This window comes from Scyliorhinus torazame, chromosome 15 (assembly GCF_047496885.1).
Source record: "Scyliorhinus torazame isolate Kashiwa2021f chromosome 15, sScyTor2.1, whole genome shotgun sequence".
Lineage (NCBI taxonomy): Eukaryota > Metazoa > Chordata > Chondrichthyes > Carcharhiniformes > Scyliorhinidae > Scyliorhinus > Scyliorhinus torazame.
Window position 1 is genome coordinate 146,469,037 of NC_092721.1, and position 19,274 is coordinate 146,488,310.

The window sequence follows — 19,274 nt, forward strand, 5'->3', positions numbered from 1 at the left end:
AGCCATTACTGTACCATATACATATAATACAACATAAATCTGAAATTCCTACGTTCATCACAAAGTACACAGTCATCCACAGCAGGAACATTTGAATGGTATTAACAGAATATGACTGATGGCATCTCCTTCAGAATGCAGGAGACCAGTATGAGCGAGCCAATTCCTTAACCAGTGGAATTGTAGACCCACAAAAAAGAAAACTGGTATCACAATATAAGAGAAGCTTACGTAATATTGATCTAGCATTTAGGAAATTAGACTTCAAAATTCTATTACTACTTTCCCTGCCTTATCCAAGCCAAAACAATACCCAACATTTTTAAAATCATCAGTTGGAATCTAAATAATGAAAAGGAAAAATAATTCCAACCATTGGAAAGTTGCAGTTCCAATTATTCTTTAACCGCTGTTGTTGCTGGGACAGATAATCTACAACACCATGAACTAAAAGTCTCATCACTTTCCCATTCCAATCGCTGCTAATTCTGCAGCTGCAGCATCGTTAATGCTAAAGTATTAATATAGATAGAACTATCAAATACATTTATAATTTTGTTACCCATATCTCTCATTATCTTTATAAGTATATGGTCATGTATACTGCATAATATGAGTCAGCCACAGCTCGAGTAGTATTCTTGTCTCACCCACAAGGTTGCAAATTCAATATACAGATGTATGTAACCCACAAACTCCTCACATAAATCAAACAAAATGTGTCTCTTGTAGCAAAAATAAGCAGTACATAAATCCTACCTCCTCCTTTTTCTCATCAACTCCAGAAATTGTTGTATTCAGACTAAGCTGTGAATGGCTGCTTATCCCGCTGTCTTCATTACCATCATCATAGAAAACTGTTTGCACCAGATCCTGAAATGATACTGGACATTTTTCAACTTTTGAGATAGTTCCTTCAGTTCGTCCATCACTGTCCATAGAACTAAGTGACAAGGTACTATGTTGATTTGGGCAGTCAAAAGTAATATTGTGTTTAACCTTTTCAATGGTAGGACTTTGAGGTTTAGGAGCAGTTGGTCTTACTGGAATATTAGGCTGCTCAGTTTCAAATGTAAATTGACTGGCATGTTTGTCTTCATTGGAATTATCAAAGAATACTTCATTGGTGGAAGGACTAACAGGAGAGAAGGTACATTGATTATTTGGTTTTGTTACAGCTAAGCTCAAACATTGAGAAGACTGAGTGGTTTTAAGCTCTGGTGAGAATAATGATTTTTCCAACTGCAGAGTAGCAGTCTGAGTATTTGTGGGAGTTAATGAATTCGGGGATGCAAGAAAGGAAGAAGGTTGGTTCCAGTTGGGTGTAGAAAATCTGTGTTTTTCACTGTCAGCACTGCTAGAAACTCTTCGAGAATAATTATCATGTAGCCTGCTGTTAGGTCGAGCTGGATCGCTTTTTTCATGTGAACGTGAATTTTCCTTTGATTGACTCTCTCGCCTCCTTGCAACATCTGCAACATTACTCACTAATCTTAGCATCCTGTCAAAATCTTTAGCCCTAATCGGACTCCTCCAACGTTTTGATCGCCTTTCAGTATTGCCGTTGACTTTTTCATCTGCTGACGAAGTGCTTGCTGTCCGTCGTATTCTTTCATTTTCATTGGGGACTTTTAACTCTGTGAGGTTAGAAGTTGATTTCCTTTTAAATGAACTTTTCTTGAAAAAACTTAAATTGTCAGTGCTTTTGCTTCTCCTGTAGATAGCTTTGTGGTTTTCACAGTTTGTTACTATTGGATCACTAATGTTTGATCCTTGAGCGCCAAGAGATACAATCTTGATGGAGTCCTCTTCAATTGGGGATTCATCACAATCCAATAAATTTATCCGTCCAATCCTGTAAGCACGTCTAATGCTCCGTGATCGGTGGGTGTGGCGCAAAAAGGCTTCATCAACATCTTCAGTTTCTGAGCCATCAGAAGCCACATCCTCCACAGAACTACACAAATCCTGTAAAGTGCCTGTGTAAGAACACCTGTTCCGCATTTGCGCAGCATGACCATTTTGCACATGTTTGTGCACATTTTCAAAATTTTCCACATTTAAAACCTCGGAGTTTCCTCTGGCTTGAATTCCTTGAAAAACCGAGGACTTGAGCTTTTTGAAAGAACCCATTTTCCTTAAAGATGTTAAGGCATTCCAAGTGGGGGAATTTCCCATCAATATCACAGAACGGGGTCTACTGTCAGAGTTACAATTAGTGTTCTTCTTAGGATTTGAAAGAAAATGCATGATTTTTGAAGGACTCAACTTATTCTCTTCCATTTCCTGCTCATTGTTGTTACTATGGTCACAGTAACCATTACCTATATTCTGATGTGATAAATTATGGAACATTCTGGAATCTGTATTATCTACAGAATACAAGGTGTTTGTATTTCTCCATCCATTATGGAGAGATTTCACGTTGCCATTACTATAGATGCTGATAAGATCTAGGTTGCTGATATTTTCATTTACTGGCTCCACCTCAGCTTCACTTCCTTCCTTCTCTTCTTCATATGTGTTGTGAGAGGTTACCACGTCACTGGACTGGAGTGCCTGCAGAAAGGAAACAGAAAGGATTGAACAAATCTTTTCACATTCACCGGCAAAGGTGAAACACTAGTTTGAGTATAACTAGAAATAGAGAACATAATAAATTGAACAATAAACAGTCATGTGATTGGTGAGACCCCATCATAGGGCTGGTTTTGCTCAGTGGGCTAGACAGCTGGTTTGTGATGCAGAACAAGGCCAGCAGCGTGGGTTCAATTCCCGTACCAGCTGAGAATTCTGAATTCTCCCTGTGTACCCAAACAGGCACCGGACTGTGGCGACTAGGGGCTTTTCACAGTAACTTCATTGCAGTGTTAATGTAAACCTACTTGTGACAATAAAGGTTATTTATTTATTTATGTTTATAGCACTTACATAATCAATATGTCCTTAAATGCATTCACCAAAATTTAAAAACATTCTAAAGAAAGATAATTTAGCTTTGTTTCCCTTCTTGTGATCACTGCTGTCACTTACTCTCTCCTGGCTTCCATCTTACCACAGACCTTGGGTAGGGTTCTCCGTCCTGCCGCACCAGTTTTCTGGTGCAGTGACCTCTCCGCCAGGATTGTCCGTCTCGCCAGCCAGCCAATGGGGTTTCCCATTGCGGGCAGCCCCATGCCATCGGGAAATCCCCGCACATGGGTGCACTGCCGGCACAACAGAGAATCCTGCCCCTTTTCTTTCGTTCTTACCTCACCGCTGCCCCTCCTTCACTGATCATCAAGTTCCGATGGGCTGGGGCAGCACAGAGCACAGTGGTTACTACTGCTGCTTCATGGCGCCGAGAACCCAGGTTCAATCCCGGACCCGGGTCACTGTCCTTGTGGAGCTTGCACGTTCTCCCAGTGTCTCCGTGGGTCTCACCCCCACAACCCAAAAGGTAGGTGGATTAGCCACAAAAAACTGCCTCTTGATTGAAAAAAAAATTGGGTACTCTTTAAAAAAAAAAAAAATTTAAATTTCCGATGAGAAATTCCTTGGAGCCCTGCGGAAACATGTCCAACTCAGGAGTCAGAGACTTGAAGTAGTTCTATAGGACTTACATGGGTAGTTACCCAGGAAATGTTAGACAAATGAAAACCTAATCTAATATCTGGGTAACTACATAATTGATTCTTCCCCTGAACCAACAGGACTATCCCGATTACCACCCCACCAACTAAGCCACCTCATCACCCCTCTCCCCCACGCCCGCAGCCCCCCTCCCACCCCATTAATTCTTCCACTCACACACAGTCACTCACTAACATGTAGATTAGACCTTAAAATTTACCATATGTCGGCTAGTGCCTAATAAAATGCCACGTGGGGCAGCATGGTGGCACTGTTGCCTCACAACGCCAGGGACCCGGGTTCAATTCCGACCTTGGATGACTGTGTGGAGTTTGCACTTTCTCCCAGTGTCTGCGTGGGTTTATTCCGGGTACTCTGGTTTCCTTCCACAGTCCAAAGATGTGCAGGTTAGGTGGGGTTACAGGGTTAGGGCAGGGGTGGGCCTGGGAGGGGGAGTGCGCTTTCAGAGGTTCGGTGCAGACTGCAGACGCGATGGGCCGCAGACCTCCTTCTGCACTGTAGGAATTCTATAGTTCTATGGTTAAAGGGGGTATGTTATGTTTTCCCCAACTCTACTCTTTTCTGATGGGCTTCCTCAAATGACAGGGCACTGCGCTGTGCATTTCTGTGAAACCCAGGAAGATCCCAGAAGAAATGCTCAACAACTTTGAGTTAGGGAATTTGAGTGCAGCAGCAATCTGATTGTAATTGCCATTGCTCAAAAGATCTCGGCCAGTGCCTCTTCCCACAAATGCTGCCTGACCCTCTTGAGTACCTCTAGCACTTTTGTTTTGATTTCAGCAGCAACGTTGCTTTTGTTTGACAAAATTAAAATTTGGAGCTGCATCAATAAACTTGCTGTTGTTGTAACAGGATTCTGGGAGACTGTTGTCCATCAGTCTGCTCCCTGAGTATATGCTACAAATTATGATTCTTGTTGCAAAAGTAGGGTTTCAAGCCCACAAAAAGCTGTGCTTCCTACTTTCATTCAAAGACATAACTCTAACTTAAAACATATACCACCTTGATTCCCCACCGGATGGAATAGGCCACCCACCCTATTGTATCAAAGGGGAAAAATGGCTGCATATTTTCCTCAATACAAAATCAATTTGAGGTACATTCTCGATCACTTGCGTCTCAGAAATCTAAGGTGCTATATATCTCAAATTATTTACAAAGGATGTTTCCACAGTTCATGAACTCGAAAGTGATTAGTACTGTAACTAATTGACGTGAATCAATTTGAAGTGCAGATCTTAGGTGTTAGCTCGCAAACTTAAAAAAGAGCTGCACTGAGGAGGAAGTAAAAAGTAGAAGACAGCAGATGCGGCCCTAGAGGTGCTGCAACAGAAGGTGCAAAGGACAACTGATTCTTCAGAGCTTTAAGCCTCCTATCAGATTAATTTTCGAAATACCAGAGTAGAAGTGTACACTGTGGAGTAAATGTAATGGTTCCTCGAGTCTAAAGGAGATGTCTAACAGGTCAAGGCCATTAATGAGGTAAAAGGGAGTTGAGAGTTTGAAGGTGAGACCCAAGGGATACTTTTTTATTTTCCTCAAGGTTGATGGTTTGAGGTAAGGCAAGAGAAATAGGTGTTAAGGCAGTTCCCATAATTGTCAGCCGATCAACAGCAAGGTGAAAAGCTCATTGTCTCTGTGGAGTTTGCACATTCTTCCTGTGTCTGCGTGGGTCTCACCCCCAAAACAGGTAGGTGGATTGGCCACGCTAAATTGCCCCAATTGGAAAGAAAATTAATTTATCTTTAAATTTATCTTATAATTTAATGCAGTCGTCAATTGAGGAGGATAGGCACTCGCAAATGTTTTTTTTTTTTTTAAATCGGCTAGCAAAGTAGAATCTAACCTCCACGGTGCAGGTTGGGTGGGGCCAAAACCCAGAAACAGACCAACAAGGGACGGGGGACGGAAGCAATGAACCGCGGGATAGGGAGTCATTAAACATATCTAACAACAAGGTGCGAACTGTTCCGAAAACCTCTTATAAAATTGGATTGGAAAGCCATCCGAGTAGCTACCTCATTTCGGCCCCTCTCCAGGTTAATGCGGCTTTTAAATCTTATTACTGTGACCTGTATAAATCTGAGGCTCCCGCGGATAAGTCGATCATTTTCTGGATAACCTGCCTATCCCAGCTGTCAAAGCAGTTAGTTGGACTTCCCGTTACACCCCGGTGAGATTTTAAAATGCAGGTGTGGTCAGAGATTGCAATTGCTGAGTACTCAGCTGCCACTACTGGTAGGAGGAGTGCCCTATCTAAAATGAAAAAGTCATTGCAGGAGTACGCATTATGAACATGAGAAATCTCTGTCATTCAGGTGCAAAAAACACAAGGGGTCTACCCCCCATTCTGGGCCATGAAAGAAGACAAGGCCCTGGTCATGCCTGATGGGACCAAAGATTCGGGTTTAGAGCGGTCCAATTTAGGCTCCAGAACATAGTTCAGATCGCCTCCTAAAATAAGATGGTGTGAATCGAGGTTCGGAAAGGAAGCCAACAGAGTTAATGAAACTCGTATCATCCCAGTTAGAGGCGTAAATGTTGACCAGAACTACTGGGGTGTTGGACAGGGAACCGCAATTATATATCGATCACTGGAGTCACATTGAGGCAAATTGAACTCTTTTATTAATTAAAATTGCTGTGCCCCTGAAACTAGAATGAAAGATTTGCCCAACACATCCTTTGTGTAGCCTGGTTTTGATACTTAATAGGTAAATGGGTTGCTGCAAAAAAGGAATATCTGAGTTTAGGCTCTTAAGATGAGCAAGTGCTCTCTAACGTTTTACAGGCCATTCAAACCCCTAACATTCTAGGTAAACAGTCGGATTGGAGGTCTCCCACCACCCCTCAAACTGGAGTCAGCCATTCCCAAGCAGGGATATTAAACAAGGGACACAGATAAAACAAAGCAAGAAGATCCACCCAAGTTGGCCACCGAGCCAAGTCAGAAGTTTCAACAAAGAAAGACCAGCAGTCACCGTCTGCAAATTTAAGCTGACACAAAAACCCACCCACCCCTACCCCACCCAAGGGCACCAGCAGTCGAGCACAACCGCACCCAAAAGGAAATGGAATGGTGGCAAACAATAACTTAACCTAATACCTACAAATAACAGAACTAAACTAAACACAGACCTCAGTTTTAAAACTATTGTTATGAGCTGTAGAAGACCCTTTAATATCATTCCCACTGACTAACACACTTGTTAGCAGGGAGACTCCAAAGTGGAGAACAAAAGCTTATTTAAATTACAACACCACGCCGGCGACTCAGAGTTGCACTAAATAATAATAATGAAAAGAGAAAGGAAAAGATAGGTTAATGTAAAGAATGAACAGCAGAAATCTAAGGCCTTCAGAGTACACCCAAACAACAGGCATGAAAAGAAACTAAGTGTCCATACACCAAGCTATATAACAGTTTATTTTTTTAAAATTTAGAGTTAAATTAAGGGGCAATTTAGTGTGGCCAATCCACCTACCCTGCACATACTTGGGTTGTGGGGGTAAAACCCACGCAGACACAGGAGAATGTGCAAACTCCACACGGACAGTGACCCAGAGCCAGATCGAACCCAGGTCCTCGGTGCCATGAGATAGCAGTGCTAACCACTGCACCACCATGCCGCCCCCATATAACAGATTAAACAGAGCATAAACTGTGCTTCTGGACAAAAAAAGACAGCATCATCCAGTGACTCATTAAAAAAAAGTATATTTTTCAAAATGTACTCAAAGGCAATCTGGATAAATCATCCCGAACTTGAATCCATAATCGGGTAGATTTCATCCTATTAAAAGCGACTCTTTTCTTAGCGAGGTCTACATTCATACAGCCTAAGGGAGTGGCCTTTCCACGCAAAATCCTGGTGCTCTCTTGCCCATCGAAGAACCAATTCCTCATTAAAACAATGAAATCTTGCGATCACTGCACAAGGAGGTTCTCCAGAGCAAGGATTAGGCCGAAGGGAACAGTGGGCCCTATCTAATTCGGGGGGGGTGATGGAATGACAACCTCACCCACCATCTTGTAGAAAAGGCCGAGCAATACTGAGTAGAGGTGTAGCCTTCGATCCCCTCTGGTAACACTACAGTACCTGTGACAGTCTGTGTGGAGTTTGCACATTCTCCCCCTATCTGCATGGGTTTCCTCAAGGTACTCCGGTTTCCTCCCACAGTCCAAAGATGTGCAGGTTAGGTGGATTGGCCATGCTAAATTGCTCCTTAGTGTCCAGGGATGTGTAGATTGGGTTAAGGAGTTATTGCCATAGGGTAGGGAAGTGGGCTTGGGTAGGGTGCTCTTTCATAAGGTTGGTGCAGACTAGTTGGACCAAATGGCCTCCTTCAGCACTATAGGGATTCTATAATACGAACATTCTGTCTTCTGGATCTATTCTCCAGGTCGTTCAGTTTTGCTGTTGATGTTCTGTTATTCTTGATCACAGAAGCAAGGTTGGTCTCCAAAGAGGTGATCCTATCACTTTGGTCAGGCAATGAGTCTCCATTCCCTCGATTGTGGCTCCATGAGCTTCAACGGTCTTGTTGGTGGTCTTAAGAACTAAATGAATGGGGGCCAAGGCCTCCCCAACTGATCTTTTAAGATCCGCAGACAAGCTTTGTCGATACCTTTCGAGCTTGATCGCCAAAACTTAGGTGGAGTGGAGTGTTTGGAGAAGAAGTTGCCTCCGCCATCTTACTTCCAGTTGATTCCCGAGAGGCTTCATAGTCTATCAACGGTGTTCGGCCCAATTCTTTTCTGGCATTGCCTCCCTTGGGCATCGCAGAGATAAGAGAACTCTACCCAGCCAAATTCCAGGATTTTCCACAAAAATTAAAGACCCGTGTGGTACCGGAAGAAAAGGGTAAAAAGGTCAGGTTTCCAGTGGGAGCCACTTCATCTTTCCCTCACATCACACCACCAGACATTCAAGAGCAGATATATTCTGTCTGTGACACTAATATAATGCAAGGAAATGCAGCCAATCTGTCTGTGCATAACAAGGGTTCACAAACATAAGCACAATGATGAGATCAACTATAAGGTGCAAAAAGTTCAGATTTACTGGCATGCCCGCTACCTCCTGGGGCTCTGCTTTCCAAGCAGAAGACATGAGAATCCAAGTGGCTGAAGGTTGCTCCTCCACTGGCAACAGCACAGCCTTGGAACATTCTGACCCTCTTGGCACAGATCCAGCTGTTTATGTTCTTAGTTATTGAGGAGGAGCAGGGGCTGGAGGTCCAGAATTGGTTCGGGCTGTGTAGTAGTCTGAGAGCTGGGGTGAGGAAGGGGGAGACAAAATTATTACTGTACAGGTGTAAGGGTCCTTCCTGTTTATTCCCTTCTTTCCTCTTTCTTTTATTTTGCTGTTACATTTTTGATCCATAGATGATAATCTTTATTATTGTCACAAGTAGGCTTACATTAACACTGCAATGAAGTTACTGTGAAAAGCCCCTAGTCACCACACTCCGGGTACACAGAGGGAGAATTCAGAATGTCCAATTCACCTAACAAGCACGTCTTTCGGGACTTGTGGGAAGAAACCAGAGCACCCGGAGGAAACCCACGCAGACACGGGAGAACTTGCAGACTCCGCACAGACAGTGACCCAAGCGGGAATCGAACCTGGGGCCATAGCGCAGTGAAGCAACAGTGCTAACTATTGGACATGTCAATTTAAGGCAAGAAGCCTGTATTTTTCATTCAAACAAAAGAATCCGGAACGCTGTGCTGGTTTAAACCGGTGATTACAGACTGGTCGGTATCAGTGAAGACTCGGTTTCATTGATTTGGCTGCTAGTCAATGAATGGGCCCAGAGGGTGTGCTCTGCCCGGTAACAGCTGGTGATTGGATATTATTCCACTGGTCTTGCAGAGTCCTGTGGTTCCAGTTTGGTTTCAATTTTGCTTCCGGCAGCCTGAGGTGGTGCAACTAACTCACTCCAACATTATCCAGCTAATTCTCTCCGTGAGGCCACTATGAAGGCTGGCTTTCTCTCCAGCAAGTCTGAGATTGCAGATACCTGAATTAAAACCACGTTCTGAAAGCAAGATCTAATGTGAAATAAAGTGTCTCTATAGAACAATAGTGGCTTGAATGCAAACCTCAAATCGAAGGCCCAGTTTGATGAGAAATAAGGTGGTTCTTGTGTTGTGACTCCGGGTCATGTGCGGCTGGAATTTTCCATGCACTAACCGAGGGTGTGGTAACACAAGTTTCACGAGTTGTAGAACCCTCCATATAAAACTCGAGTATTATGATCAGCACAGAAAATATAGTGCAGAAGAACTTGGCATATCAAGTTTGCACCAACACATCAAAAACACCTGAGCTACTTACTAATCCTATTTGCCAGCACTTGGCCCATAGCCTGTAATGTTATGACGTGTCAAATGCTCATCTAGGTACTTTTTAAAGAATGTGAGGCCACCCGCCTCTACCACCCTCCTCCCGGGCAGTGCAATCCAGACCATCACCACCCTCCGGGTAAAACATTTTTCCTCACATCCCCCCTAAACCTCCTGTCCTTCACCTTGAACTTCTGTCCCCTCGTAACTGACCCTTCAACTAAGGGGAACAGCTGCTCCCTAACCACTTTGTTCATGGCCCTCATAATATTGTACACCTCAATCAGGTCGCTCCTTAGTCTTCTCTGCTCCAACGAAAACAACCTAAGCCTATCCAACCTCTCTTCATAACTTACATGTTCCATCCCAGGCAATGTCCTGGTGAATCTCCTTATCCACCTCCTCTAGTGCAATCACTTGCTTCCTATAATGTGACAACCAGAATTGCACTCCAGCTGTGGCCTCACCAAAGTTCTATAGTGTCCCATATGCCTTTTCCACCACCCTATTAACCTGCCCTCCCACCTTCATTGATCTATGGACAAACAAAGTTCCTTGAAACTTCCCAGTGTCATGCCGTTCATTGAATGCTTTCTTGTCAAATTTCTCCTTCCAAAGTGTATTATTTCACACTACTCGGGGTTAAATTCCATTTGCCCCTTTGACCATCCCATCTATATCTTCCTGTAACTCAAGACACTCAACCTCACTGTTAACCACCCGGCCAATCTTTGTGTCATCCGCAAACGTACTGATCCTACCCTCCTCACATTGTCATCTATGTTGTTTATGTGAATGACAAATAATAGGGGACCTAGCATAGATTCCTGTGGTACGACACCGGCTTCCAGTCATTAAAGCAGCCGCCTGTCATCACCCTCTGTCTCCTCCTGCTAAACCAATTTTGAATCCACCGTACCAAATTAGCCTGTACCCCATGTGCATTTGCCTAACTCTCCCATGTGGGACCTTGTCAAAAGCTTTGCAGAAACCCATATAAACTATAAACTATAAATCATGTCCCAGAAAAGTCAATTGCTCATGTTTCTGTTTGTAGTTGCATAACATTGGTACATTAAATGAACAGTAACCCTTTCTACTGACAAAAGAGAGGACATGTGAAAGTACACAAATAAAATGAGTGAAAATTACTGATGATTTGTACTTGGACAGACAGACTGGGTGCCACTGTTAAATTGTACATAATCTGATGTGTGGCAAAAGAGGACATCAATAACCTCTGAAGCAGCAAGGAAATGATTGACTGATTTTAAAGAGTTTTGATAGTTCAGCATTGGACTTGGTAGAGTAAGTCAAACTGCTTTCCTCTGTACAGTTATTCCCTCTGCCATCGAAGGTGGGCGGAGGTAATGTTTTTCCCCATTAGTCTGTAAACAATATGGGCACGATTTAACAGAAACGTTTCTAAGTGTGGTAGCGAGTCGGAACTGCCATGAACTTCCCGGCGCTTGGCCTGGCGAGGCTGTCACAGCTGGGAAACGTTAATTGGTCCACTTAATAAGACCCCATGGGCTTCACGTCACAAATGATGGTCCCGCCAGCTGATTCACCGGGACCGCGCTCGCCAGCTCCCCGCTAACAAAAGTGTGCAGCACTTAAACAAATCCTGCACAGCCAAGCCTACTCAGCTCACAGCCATGCCTCCGAGAAGACCAGACCACGATTTGGGGATGGCGACCTGGGCAGATTATTGGACGTGGATGAGGCCAGACGGGATGCCCTGTACCCCCAAGGGTCACGGAGAGTCAGCCAGAGTGCAGCCAGTGCCACTTGGGAGGAAGAGGCAGCAGCTGTCTGCTCGGGGAGCGTGACCAGGAGGACCGGCACCCAGTGCCGTAGGAAGATTACGACCTCCACCGGGCCGCAAAGGTGAGTCGTCACCAGGCCCCCGTCACCTCCCCCAACAAGTATGTGCTTGACACTGCCCCCGCCCAGCACAATTCCATGCCCCAGCCCACCCATGTCCAGCAGTGCTGCCCCCCCTGCCCCCCCCCCCCCCCCCATACTCCCCTTTCCTCCAGTACGGGCCATCTCCCCAAACCCTCCCCGCCCGAACCTCCAGAGTATACCCCAGTCAGTAGGGGAGATCCCCCAGAACCATGTGGGCATAGCCGAGGCGCTGCGGGACATGTCCCACACTCAGGTGGTATAGCTGAGGCGTTGCAGAGCATGTCCCGGTCACTAGGGTACATGTTCTGGTCACTAGGGGACGTGTACCAGTCACAGGTGGGAATTGCCGGGACTGACAACCAGCGGGATCCTCCAGTCCCCCCCCCCCATTACTCTTCCCCCAGCTGGCATGCCCTACATTGCACCCCCAGGCGTAACGGATGCCCCTGGTCCCCAGACTCCACACCCTGTACCCCAGACACCTGCACGTAACGTTACCCAGACCGGGCCCTCGCCACCACCCCGGTGCTTTATAATTCTGTGTTCAAATAGGCTACCTTGATTTAATAGGACAAATTGGGAAATAGGCCAAATTGACTTTTTCCTTTAGAATGTTGAGAGTTTTATTTAGAATGCTGATTGGTTTAGAATATCATGGATTGGCTCAGCTGCTGTGATGGAATTTGGCACAGTTGTCAAAATAGGAGCAAACGTTTCAGAGGAAGTTGTTGAATGTGGATCGACTTCGAGTTTCTTCAATGACATGGAAGCTCTTAATAAAAATATTCTTTTCAGTTCTGAAGTTACAGAGCATCAACCAGGCACGTAAAGCCTCAAGAAAGAGCGATGCAACCACGGCAACTATAATAATGTGGAGTTAACGTATGGCTCTAAAGTGGCCTCTTCATTTGTATAACCTTGAATCAATCTTCTGAGAATCTGGTTGTATTGGTGCTCAACATTTCATGTTTCTGCAGGCTAGCAATGACATTCTGGTCAGGGTGCATGTATGAAGTAGTTAATTGCAACACGATGTCACTACAAAGATAATTGAAATGTTCGTGTATGACTAATGCTGCCCACACAGCAGCACATTTTCTAGCCTTAGTAAGACTACTAGGGTCCAAGAAGACAGAAAGAATACTCAGTCTCCCTCGACACCAATGTGAGGAAATCTGGCAAGTTTATGCCAATGTGACTCATGGTTATAGGGTACACATTACTAGCAATTTGAGCAATCAACTGAACAGTAGAAGGTCAAATTGTTTAGAGGTTTAATGCAATTGCCACCAACTTTTATCAAAAGCTTCAGTGAATGCTGCACTTTGATATGCGTCAGACATCATGGCACAAAATGCTGCAAGAAAAATTTGCTAAAAGAAACACTGATTATGGCTAAACCATTTATTTCAATATAAGCTTGTAGTTAGTAGTCATGGAGCTATGCAAGTGGTAAACCTGGCCTTGGAAGGATTTGCGCAAGCACCGAGTCTACAAGGCCTTGGATATATCAATAAGGCAAGTTAAAATCTTATAAATATTTGCCTGGCAATACTCCAGGGTGAATAAAGAATCAAGTATTTGCTCCTGTCTATTACAAAAACACAACGTCATGCAAACAAATTCTACTGTTTGAACTGAATTGCGAGGCTGCATAATCTGACGACTAGTAAACATGTACATTAGTGATGCCATCCATGCATAATGTTGCTCAGGTTTGAAAAGCTTGTTTGAAAGACCAAGAATACATCTCCCTTGGCGATAAGGTAGCCTATTTGAATACGGAATAATAAAGCAAAAACTATGACTGGGATTCACCGGAAAAATTTCCAAGTGCGGGAATTGCCACGAGCTTCCTGGCGCTCGGCCCAGCGAAACCGGCAGCACAATTCAACGTTAATTGGTCCACTTAACGAGGCCTGACGAGCTTCTCACCCCAAATAAAGTCTCGCCAGCTGATTAGCCAGGACCACCCTTGCCAACCCCCACTAACAAGGTCGAGCAGCACTTAACCTGCACTTGCCGGAGCAGTACGGCGGTACAGTGGATAGCACTGCTGCATCATGCCGCCAAAGTCCCAGGTTGAATCCCGGCTCTGGGTCACTGTCCATGTGGAGTTTGCACATTCTCCCCGTGTTTGTGTGGGTTTTGCCCCCACAATGCAAAGATGTGCAGGGTGGGCGGATTGGCCACACTAAATTGCCCCTTAACTGGAAGAAATGAATTGGGTACTCTAAATCCTTTTTTTAAAAAACTGCACTTGCCAACCCCAGTTCACAATAATGGTGGCGACGAGACTAGCTCCAGGATTTGGGGACGCCAACGTGGGGAAGTACCCAGACATGCTGGAGACCAGGATGGATGCCCTGTTCCCCTGGGGGTCCCGGAGGGTGAGCCATAAGACAGTCAGTGCTGCCTGGGATGAGGTGGCGGCAGCCGTTAGTTCCAATAGTATGACCAAGAGGACTGGCCAGCAGTGCAGGAAGAAGGTCAACGACCTACACCGGGCAACACGAGTGACTAGACACCAAAGCCCCCCCCCCAGGAAACCCTGGGCGAGACAGCAGTCAGAGGGCTGCTGGATCCCAGGACCCAGCTGAGTCCCAGCCTGATGCTGAGCCTCTGGAAGTGGGTTACCCAGAGCTGATGGAGACAATAGGGAGCAACCGGGACGTTCAGAGGGAGATATCAGCGTCGCTCCAGCAGTTCCATAGCCGCTTGGAGGAGTCCCAGAGACTATTGGCACAATGAGTGGCACCGAGGCCAACACTGCTAGGGTGCCGACCGCAGTGGAGAGCCTGGTGCACGACATTGGCACCATAAGTGAAGGTGTCCAAGGTGTGGTGCAGTCGGTGACGGCCATGGTTGAGGGCCTCAGCAGAATGTCCGACTCACTGGGGGATGTCACCCAGCACCATGCCGCCCTTGATGAGGTTCTGCGGGACATTTTCTGCTCTCAGATGGGCATGTCCGAGGCACTGCAGAACTTTCCCAGTCGCAGATGGGCATGGCCGAATCACTGCAGAGTATGTCCCAGTCACTGAGGAGCATCACTGAGGGCGTCAACACAATGGTGTGGATCATGATGAACCCCCAGGGCTGGCAGAGCCACATGATGCAGGGGCAGCCAAGGCTCGAATCAGTTTCCCCTCTGTCCCAAGGTGAACCCCAGGGCCCTATGGGCACCTATCGGGAAGACGGAGCGCTGGGTGCCAGGCCTGACCCGTCCCTGACAGGGGGGGCGGCACCATCGGAAGTGGGATATTGTACAGCACATTAAACAACATTTTGCACAATCATTATGATGCCTCTTTCACTTTCTTCCACAATGCAGGCTGACCCCCAGACCCTTGGCCCATCTCTCCAGGTATCCCCCCCATGGCGCTCACCCAGTTTCCGGCCGTGGACATGTCCCGCGGAGCTGGGTCCCATCCCCTGGGTGTTTGGATATTGGCTGGTGCTGGTGTGTGGTGTTGCCTCCCATAGTGTTCAAGCAGACTGTTCAGGCATCAAGGTGTGATTGGGATGCTAGGCAATGACTCCCACATGCTATATGGCCCGTCCACCCACGGGAATCCACTTGGCACATCTCAAATGCTCACTTAACCACGATTGCCAATTCCTTATTAGCGATGGTCTTCAGCCACACGGCCAGAGGCTTCAGCAGTTGGTGATTATGGGTAATCGGTGGGGCTGATAGGCAGGGACAAGGATTGCCCTGGGAATGGAGTTGGGATCCAGGGGTTGGGGGGGCAAAGTGGTGCCGCGAACGGTTGCCCCCGCCGAGCGCCTCGCTCCCACCCCCTCATGGCGGTCCACCCCTGCGGAAGTTCCCCCACCACCCGGCGAGCACTTGGGTGGCAATCTCAACAACCCCGATCTCTTTGTCTGTGAGCAAAGATGGCTACTCACTTCCTCGGCTCACCACTGAAGCCCTTCCACTTCACGTTTTTCAACAGGAGTACTAATTGGCGCCAGCATGAACACTTGCCAAGGAGGCCGTTAAAAGACGGGAGGACGTTGGTTATGGGGTTGCTCTCATTGATTGTATGGAAATGTGGCTTAAGTGGCGATAATTGGTTTCTCGCCACGCTAGGCGAGATCCCGATTTTGCCTATGCATTGCAAACTGTTTGCCGCCCAGCGCGGATCTCGTTTTTGGCCTCTCCCACTATTCACCGGCCTCTTTATGTTTGAGCAAGAGCACAACGAGGCCAGAGAATCGCGCGCTATGAATCATTTATAGGACAGAAGTTTAGCATGATTCAATAGCATGCAATTGCTAGATTTCTGCTTATAGTTGGTACAATTTTTATCATTCCTAAAACCATTTAGTTACACGTAAACAGACCTTGCATGTCAATCTCAATTTTCAATGTTTCAGGTTTCACCTATCGGGAAAGCAAAAGGTTGATTACACCCAGACTTATAAATGCAGTCAACTCCTACTTACTAGATCTCAACCATCAAACAAATAGAAAATGAAATAAAGCAAGTGACAAAAAGGTACAAAGTTGAGAAAAAAAATATGAACATAGAAACGTAGAAAATAGGAGTACGCCATTCAGCCCTTCGGGCCTGCTCCACCATTCATTATTATGGCTGATCATCCAACTCAGTAAACTGTTCCTGCTTTTCCCCCATAACCTTTGATCCCTTTAGCCACAAATATAAGCAATCAATATACACAAATTGGTGTTACATGAATGGACTGTAGATCAAATAAGACATTTTAAAAATAAAATCAAGTGAGAGAAATGTGGAACTGAAGTTGGATCATCTACACCCAGTACAGAAATACACCATTGCAATTAGTGGCAACAGCAACAGCTTAGATACGAGTTGCTTTGCAGAAAAAAAAGGAATACTTGGTCAGCCCTGCACAAAAGAGCATAAGAACACAGGTGTCAGGTTCTAAAATGGTATGTTTGACATTTAAGTAGGAAACCATGGCTTTTCAATTCAACTTATGCTGCAATTGACCATTGTTGATATCTGTAATTTGGCTCAAAGATAATGTTGTCACATTTTTTCTTAATATTCTCCATGATTACTTTAGTGCAATAGAACAAAAGGCAACTTTATTGCAGCTCAGTTGGGGGGGGGGGGGGGGGGGGGAGGAGGAGGCAAAGTTCATCTTGTTATGAACCACAAGCCCTAAAGCAACAATCAAAAGAAATATCCCCAAGCCAACCCTTGACTTTAACATCAAATGAGTAATGCTGACCGGAACTTTGATTTATTTAATATGACTGTTGTAACTTTAGGAAATTTGCCAACGATTAAGTCCCGTGTTGCCTGTCATAGTACTTTATTAGATATTGTACCCCTGACCAAGTCAGCAACATGCATGCAAGGACACCTTTAAGAAAATAACAAGGCATCTTACCTGACTGATCTGGGAAAGAGCACAGAGGACATACACATATATACATGCTTCTAGACTGCTAAACAGTGGCTCTTTCGTACAGGCAAGCAGATCAAATCACAAACCAGTTGGACCAGCCCCAGACAATGCCAGCAGTTCACAGAGGTCTCAAAGACCAACGGAAAATTCATCAGTTATTTGGAGAGAAAAATAAACTCTTAAGAGTAAAACGCAAACTGAGAAACAGAAAAAAATCAGTCACAAGCAGCCAGAAAGCAACATAACAGTAGGCACTGCCGGCAAAGGACTACCAGTGACTAACTGCTTGTTTGTTTGGCAGATCACATCTCTAGAGAACAATAGAGGAGAGAGAGAGACAGAGCAAAGCCACAGCTGTATGGCCCTCGGGGCTAGTTTCCACCTTTAATCCACTGTGTAAAGTTGTCATTGGAAAGATCCTCACACAGACAATACGTCTTCCTCACTCAGTGGATATAGTGAGAGAGGAAAAAAAGGGAAAGAGATTGCAATGGTATTCATCTCATTGACTCATGGGTGAATAAACTAGATACTTGTTTATTTTAAAAGGGGAGGAGAAAAAAAGTCCGTTGCATAAAATTAAGTAATTTTCCATGTACTTTTTAGTATTGGAAAAAAATAAGCTAAAGTACCACCAAGCTAGCAAACTCAAGGAGTCTTCTGTGTGGAAAATAATTAAAAACTCTCCCTTTTGTCACTTCCCTGACATGGTGACCTTGCAGTATTCCCAAGACAAAAGTCTTCAAATGAAATCTAGTATGAATGCCCTCTACTGGCTACAATACATCATTTGTCTTTTCAGAAACTGGATAAATACCTGCTCTTCTGAAAACTACAATCCTATTAAAATTATTAGAATTTGGCAAAAAAAAATCCATTAAAGGGAACCACGTAAAAGCAAGGATTACTGAAATAAATTAAACGGTTTTATATTTGATCAGCACACCCTCTGTATCAGGCACTACTTTTAAGTTCAATTCAAGTCAATTGCCCAATATTTTCTTTTGGAGTAAATTATCTTCTGAATACAAGTATTCCAGAAGGTTCTTTTAGTATACTATGTTAGAAACTTATAATGATGAAATTGCAACCTTGGCACCAAAGCCAAAACTGTAGTTGTAAAGCTTTCTTCCTCCACGGTCAACAATTTCATTTTTCTTTTTGTTTTAAATTACCAGTCTCAGATTAGTTCTAATGAAATCATGATTTGTAGGCTGGCACAGGGTCTATATGATCTCATTCAAGATGGCCACTATTATGTATTGTAAAAGACTGCATCAATGGATCCCCTGTGTTCAGTTAGTTACAACCCTGAGAACCTATTATAACTCCGCCTATATCACAGCCCCTTCTATCTTCAGCCATAGCGAATATCTCAGAAGTAAATTCCTTTATTATGAAAAGATTCAAAATCCCATTTATACTATCTCAGCTAATTTACAAACCTGTTGGTTTTTCTGGGCCTTGATGGGAACGTAATGGTTTTCCCCGCTTCATTTTGTCACGCTGGTAACATAAACAGGCCACGATTATGCAAGATTTAGAATTTAAATCTTCTGTTGAATATTATTTATTATTTTTGCTTTGGGGTATTCGATGAATACAGTAAAAATAATCTAGGCAGTCTTCCTATCCAATAAGAAAATGCTTTAGACCTTGTCCTAAGAGGTGTAGGTTAGGGGTGGATTGGCCATGCTAAACTGCCCCTTAGCGTCCAATGTTTAGGTGGGATACAGAGTTATGGGGATAGGGAGTGGGCTTAGATAAGGTGCTCTTTCAGAGGGTCGGTGCAGACTCTATGGGCTAAATGGACTCCTTCCGTACTGTCGGGGTTCTATGAAAATATTGCAATCAATCTGCCACTTGGCAATATGTCAAAATACAGAGAAACTTTCCATGTAGTTAATAAACTTGGTTACTTTGTCATTGATCTAATTTAATAATAACTGTTCTGCATTGATGTTGTAACAGG

The 19,274-nt window shown here is 44.6% G+C and overlaps 1 protein-coding gene across 11 annotated transcripts in view; it reads right to left on the reverse strand.

Annotated features, from left to right (window-relative positions):
- Positions 1-19,274, reverse strand: part of LOC140391880 (spermatogenesis-associated protein 13-like) — a 524,178-nt gene that overhangs the window by 142,892 nt on the left and 362,012 nt on the right. For 10 of the 11 annotated variants that reach the window (XM_072476884.1, XM_072476878.1, XM_072476877.1 and 7 more), the window contains one exon: positions 760-2,559. In XM_072476884.1, the coding sequence (XP_072332985.1) occupies positions 760-2,559 (1,800 nt within the window). Of the gene's footprint in view, positions 1-759; positions 2,560-17,284; positions 17,541-19,274 lie in introns of those variants that run through there. The other variant, XM_072476881.1, reaches the window with a different exon arrangement.